The following is a 7025-nucleotide window of genomic DNA, read 5'->3' as shown; positions in this document are numbered from 1 at the left end:
TGATGACCAGCAGGTGTAATCACCTCTTTTGTGGAGCATTTACTGCTTAATGGCTGCAGGATTGTGCATCTCATCCAATAATATGCAACATCACACTGTGTTGGCCTCTTTGTTATGTCTGAGCAGATATACTTTCTTTGAATCCTTTGTTCTTGTTGTTGTTCATGGTATATTACAAGATGTGTACAAACCCCGTTTCCATATGAGTTGGGAAATTGTGTTCGACGTAAATATAAACGGAATACAATGATTTGCAAATCCTTTTCAACCCATATTCATTTGAATGCACTACAAAAACAAGATATTTGATGTCCAAACTCATAAACTTTTTTTTTTTTTGCAAATAATAATTAACTTAGAATATCATGGCTGCAACACGTAACAAAGTAGTTGGGAAAGGGCATGTTCACCACTGTGTTACATCACCTTTATCTTTTAACAACACTCAAAAAACGTTTGGGAACTGAAGAAACCAGATGATGAAGCTTTGAAAGTGGAACTATTTACCATTCTTGCTTGATGTACTGCTTAAGTTGTTCAAAAGTCCGGGGTCTTGTCGTATTTTACGCTTCATTATGCGCCACACATTTTCCGTGGGAGACATTTCTGGACTGCAGGCGGGCCAAGAAAGTACCCGCACTCTTTTACTACGAAGCCACGCTGTTGTTACACGTGGCTTGGCATTGTCTTGCTGAAATAAGCAGGGGCGTCCATGATAACGTTGCTTTGATGACAGCATATGTTGCTCCAAAACCTGTATGGACCATGCAGCATTATTGGTGCCTTCACAAATGTGTAAGTTACCCATGCCTTGGGCATTAATACACCCCCATACCATCACAGATGCTGGCTTTTGAACTTTGCGCCTATAACAATCCGGATGGTTATTTTCCTCTTTGTTCCGGAGGACACCACGTCCACAGTTTCAAAATATAATTTGAAATGTGGACTCGTCAGACCACAGAACACTTTTCCACTTAGCATCAGTCCATCTTAGCTGAGCTCGGGCCCAGCGATGCTGGCGGCGTTCCTGGGTGTTGTTGATAAATGGCTTTCGCTTTGCATAATAGAGTTTTAACTTGCACTTACAGATGTAGCGACCAACTGTAGTTACTGACAGTGGTTTTATGAAGTGTTCCTGAGCCCAAGTGGTGATATTCTTTACACTCAGATGTCGGTTTTTGATGCAGCACCGCCTGAGGGATCAACGGTTCGTAATATCATCGCTTACGTGCAGTGATTTCTCCAGATTCTCTAAACATTTTGATGGTTTTACGGACCGTAGGTGGTAAAATCCCTAAATTCCTTGCGATAGCTCCTTGAGAAATGTTGTTCTAAAACTGTTCGACAATTTGCTTACAAATTGGTGACCCTCGCCCCATCCTTGTTTGTGAATTACTTAGCATTTCATGGAAGCTGCTTTTATACCCAATCATGGCACCCACCTGTTCCCAATTAGCCTGCACACCTGTGGGATATTCCAAATAAGTGTTTGATGAGCACTCCTCATTTTAATCAGTATTTATTGCCACTTTTCCCAAATTCTTTGTACCGTGTTGCTAAAGTTAATGATTATTTGCAAAAAATAAATGTTTATCAGTTTGAACATCAAATATGTTGTCTTTGTAGCATATTCAACTGAATATGGGTTGATAAGGATTTGCAAATCATTGTATTCCGTTTATATTTACATCTAACACAATTTCCCAACTCATGGAAACTGGGTTTGTATATTAAGTTATTTAGGCACATTGGTGTAGTATTTTGGCATTACACTGATATTAACAACCACAGTATTTCTCGTCTTTTCCAAAAGATTATACTTGATAAAACCGATCAGAACAATACATAACATGAACAAGTAAAAAAAAAAAAAGACAAATAAGATGATAGCAGAGGCACAGTCATTGTGTGTGTTTTTGTCAAAACAAATCCGTAATGCCTTTTGAGACTGCTACAGTATTTTTGTGAAAATATGGACAATTGTTTTTTTGCAATTATGTATTTTTGCTTTGCAAAAATGAAACTCTTGAGTGCAGGATAAAAAAAATGTTCAGTCTTGTAAATGCATGTACAAAACCCAAAACCAGTGACGTTGGCACATTGTGTAAATCATAAATAAAAACTGAATACAATGATATGTAAATCATTTTCAACTTATTTTTAATTGAATGGACTGCAAAGACAAGATATTTAATGTTAGTACCGATAAACTTAATATTTTTTTGCAAATAATCATTGAATTATTTACATGACAGCACGGTGGGATGCAGAGCAGCTGTCAGAATTTGTGGTTGACGAACCCCAAGATGCAGAGAAGGAGGGAGGCATTTTGCAGGAAAACATGATTTAATTTAAATAATAGAACAAGAACAAACAAAAGGGTACTAACACAAAGCGCGCACAAGGCGGGTAACAAACTAAGGGAGGTAGCATGGGAGCTAGAAAACATAAAGGAACTTAGCATGGAAGCTAGCAAGAATCAAGCAGGAAACAGAAGTTGTACATGTAATATAAAAATAAACTTGGAAGCATGGAACAAAAGGCAGTAAGCTAAAAACCGCAATCAAACATACAGTAGCTTACCGCAACGCTGCATAGACAAGACAAGATACGACACGACAGGTAGCAATGACAAGTAGCAACGACAAGAGAGACATGCAATACAATAATCCAGCACACAGGTAAATCCAGGATGAAATAGGGGCGGGCTGATTGACACCAGGTGTGGCCAGGTGCCAATCAGCCGCAGCTGAGGGAAAACAGCACACAGGGAGACAAACAGCAAGCTGAACCAAAATAAAGGTGCTGACAGGAACTAAGGACAGGAAATACTAAACACACAGAAGAAAAACTAAAACACAAACAAACTGTCAGCGGCAAGCCCGACAGGAGCAGCAACAAGACCTTGAGGTACTGGAGCCTTGAGCTGGCGATGTTCAGGAACAGGAGAAATCTGGTATGTAGGAACCAGCAGAGCTTGGACTTTGCAAAGCCAGGGACGTCGGCTTTGGAAAGCAGGGTGGCGGAAACCGGCGGCGCTTGGGCTTTGGAAAGACGGGCGTCGCCGCGAGATCACACAACCTTATTTTGTTACAAGAAAAATTAAGAGCCAGCGTTCAATTCCACCCACTACAGGTTGCAGCTATGGATCTACACCCAAAAGTGAGCAACAAAGTTTGAAGAATGAATTGCAACAACTCGATTGATCTAATGTCATTGATAGATTGATTGATACTTTTATTAGTAGATTGCACAGTTCAGTACATATTCCGTACAATTGACCGCTAAATGGTAACACCCGAATACGTTTTTCAACTTATTTAAGTTGGGGTCCACGTTAATCAATTCATGGGAAGCAATGACATGAAGCAAAGACATTGAGGCAAGCTCAACAGCTTTATTAAAAATCCAAGTAAAACCTCAGCTAAGTTTACAAAAATGGGTATATTCAAACATAATAAGAAACATATATTCCCTGGATAGATAATATAAGGAAACTAATAAAGGAAAGAGACAACGCATTAATAAAAACTTTAAAAATAGGATTTACCAATGATTTTTACACCATTAGAAACTAAGTTGTAAAACAGATACATAAAGCTGAGGCAAACATTTTCATTGAAACAATAAGAGGGGAAAAGTAATGAAAAAAATATTTGGGAACACTTAATTAAACTACTAAGGCAAAGCAAACACACACATTTAAAAGACCTTTAGCTCCAAGTAAAAGGTACACTAACTGAAAATGTGGATATCATTATTGATAGTTTTACTAGATTTTTTTATCACTTCCATTGAAGACCTGACAGCTCATATAAAGTGACCAGACATCACATATAAGCCACTGGATGATACAATGCCAGTATTTAATATACAAAATACAATTATCTCTGAGGTTTTAAAAATCATTTAATCTTTAAACGGTTCAAAAGCAAGAGATGCATTTGGTTTCTCAAACGATGCCCTAATGATTCATTGAGGTGCTTGCAAGTCCAATTGCACGTTCAATTAGTGTACCAATAAATCAAAGTAAAGTGCCATTGACATGGAAAACGGCAGGAGTTACCCCAGTCATATTTTAACGTACGTTGTTTTTATAGCGACTGCCATAGCACACCAGATGAAATTTAGCTATTTAAGCTAAGCATTTTTACTGTGATGCCTTGCTCATATGTTGATCAATAAGCATTATCCTAATTAAATAAAGCTATTCAGTTCAATTCAGGACGAGGTCATATGTGACATGACAGAATGTGACATCTAACCACCGATCAGGTAAGCCACGGTACTGGAGCAACGGTTATTAATCGCAATCAATCAAAAACACAAATACAGCAGTGTGTCTCCCATAACAATGTGACCTCGGACTACGTTAAGGTAACGTGTGGAGTTCCCCAGGGTTCGGTCCTTGGCCCTGCACTCTTCAGCATCTACATGCTGCCGCTAGGTGACATCATACGCAAATACGGTGTTAGCTTTCACTGTTATGCTGATGACACCCAACTCTACATGCCCCTAAAGCTGACCAACACGCCGGATTGTAGTCAGCTGGAGGCGTGTCTTAATGAAATTAAACAATGGATGTCCGCTAACTTTTTGCAACTCAACGCCAAAAAAACGGAAATGCTGATTATCGGTCCTGCTAGACACCGAACTCTATTTAATAATACAACTCTAACATTTGACAACCAAACAATTAAACAAGGCGACTCGGTAAAGAATCTGGGTATTATCTTCGACCCAACTCTCTCCTTTGAGGCACACATTAAAAGCGTTACTAAAACGGCCTTCTTTCATCTCCGTAATATTGCTAAAATTCGCTCCATTCTGTCCACTAAAGACGCTGAGATCATTATCCATGCGTTTGTTACGTCTCGCCTCGACTACTGTAACGTATTATTTTCGGGTCTCCCCATGTCTAGCATTAAAAGATTACAGTTGGTACAAAATGCGGCTGCTAGACTTTTGACAAGAACAAGAAAGTTTGATCACATTACACCTGTACTGGCTCACCTGCACTGGCTTCCTGTGCACTTAAGATATGACTTTAAGGTTTTACTACTTACGTATAAAATACTACACGGTCTAGCTCCATCCTATCTTGCCGATTGTATTGTACCATATGTCCCGGCAAGAAATCTGCGTTCAAAGGACTCCGGCTTGTTAGTGATTCCCAAAGCCCAAAAAAATTCTGCGGGCTATAGAGCGTTTTCCGTTCGGGCTCCAGTACTCTGGAATGCCCTCCCGGTAACAGTTCGAGATGCCACCTCAGTAGAAGCATTTAAGTCTCACCTTAAAACTCATTTGTATACTCTAGCCTTTAAATAGACTCCCTTTTTAGACCAGTTGATCTGCTGTTTCTTTTCTTTTTCTTCTATGTCCCACTCTCCCCTGTGGAGGGAGTCCGGTCCGATCCGGTGGCCATGTACTGCTTGCCTGTGTATCGGCTGGGGACATCTCTGCGCTGCTGATCCGCCTCCGCTTGGGATGGTTTCCTGCTGGCTCCGCTGTGAACGGGACTCTCGCTGCTGTGTTGGATCTGCTCTGGACTGGACTCTCGCGACTGTGTTGGATCCATTGTGGATTGAACTTTCACAGTATCATGTTAGACCCGCTCGACATCCATTGCTTTCCTCCTCTCTAAGGTTCTCATAGTCATCATTGTCACCGACGTCCCACTGGGTGTGAATTTTCCTTGCCCTTATGTGGGCCTACCGAGGATGTCGTGGTGGTTTGTGCAGCCCTTTGAGACACTAGTGATTTAGGGCTATATAAGTAAACATTGATTGATTGATTGATTGATATTTTCCGGACCATGAGGCACACCCGCGTAAAAGGTGCACTGCCGATGAGCGAGTCTCGTCGGGTTTATTTTCATACAAAAGGCGCACCGGATTACAGGGCGCATTAAAGGGGTCATATTATTATTCATTTTTTTCAAAGTTGAAAAAACGTCCTTATGGTCTACATAACATCTAATGTTGGTTCTTTGTTAAAAATGTCGCATAGATTATGTTTTACGGATCATCTTCAAGTCGCTTTCTGACAGTCGCTTCCGGATGCGCCGTTTTGTGGGCGGTCTTATTTACGTGGCTCACCTTCGACAGCGTCTTTTCCCCGTCATCTTTGTTGTAACGGTGTAGCGTGCAAGGACGGGAGTGGATGAATGGTCAGCTAACTGTTTTAATGACATTCAGACTTTACTTAGATCAATAACTAAGCATCATCTCCTCATCCGTGGCTCACTTAGTGCAAGAACGTCAGAAATGTGTCCCGTGTTCCTTAGGTGAATAATGTATACTCACGACACTGGTATGTTTTAGTGCTTTCATGGCGAGGTGGCGACTTGTCCAGGGTGTACCTCGCCTTACACCCGAATGCAGCTGAGATAGCCCCCAGCACCCCCAAAGACCCAAAAAGGGACAAGAGGTAGTAAATGGATGGATAAATGGGATGGGGAGTTTACTGACAGATATAAGTAGAACTTTACATTAAAAATGGCAACAGCAAAGGATGAATGTCCAATAACAAGAAGATAGAGACAAAGAAGAAGCTTATCGACTACAAAGTCAGCACAGACTACAAAAGGCGAACGTGCGCAAATGTTCAGGACTCAGGCAGATCTCAAACACACAACAGGTACCAGAAGGTAACAAAAGTTGCTTTTGCATAATATTGCGAAACAAAACACCAGATAATGTCTTACCTTATACACACACCACATACTCGTATGTTTAAGCAGAGTTCATACAATCCATCAAGCGGTGTGGCTTCATAGCTTACCGAAATTGTACTAAAAGATTTTGATATATTTTTGTGCGCCGTGTGTAATGTTCTATGTTTTCAACGGAACGTATAAAACTTTGGTGTTGTTTACTTGAGTCATATTGCAGTTTACACAAATCTCTTATGTGTGACTGCCATCTACTGGTCACACTTATCATTTCACCATGTACCAAATTAAATAGCTTCAAGGTCGGTAAGCACAACCAAAATTATTCCGTACTTTAGGCGCACTTTGT

The 7025-nt window shown here is 40.5% G+C and overlaps 1 protein-coding gene across 1 annotated transcript; it reads left to right on the top strand.

The window, feature by feature from the left end:
• Positions 1 to 4434: 4434 nt before the first annotated feature.
• LOC133535676 (uncharacterized) lies at positions 4435 to 5389 on the top strand (the record flags this gene model as incomplete). Its single annotated transcript, XM_061875627.1, has 1 exon — positions 4435 to 5389. A coding segment is annotated over one exon (897 nt), but the record flags the coding sequence as incomplete, so codon positions are not given.
• Between the last annotated feature and the right edge of the window lie 1636 nt (positions 5390 to 7025).

This window comes from Nerophis ophidion, linkage group LG16 (assembly GCF_033978795.1).
Source record: "Nerophis ophidion isolate RoL-2023_Sa linkage group LG16, RoL_Noph_v1.0, whole genome shotgun sequence".
In the NCBI taxonomy this organism is placed as follows: domain Eukaryota; kingdom Metazoa; phylum Chordata; class Actinopteri; order Syngnathiformes; family Syngnathidae; genus Nerophis; species Nerophis ophidion.
This window is presented reverse-complemented; position numbering and strand designations above follow the sequence as displayed.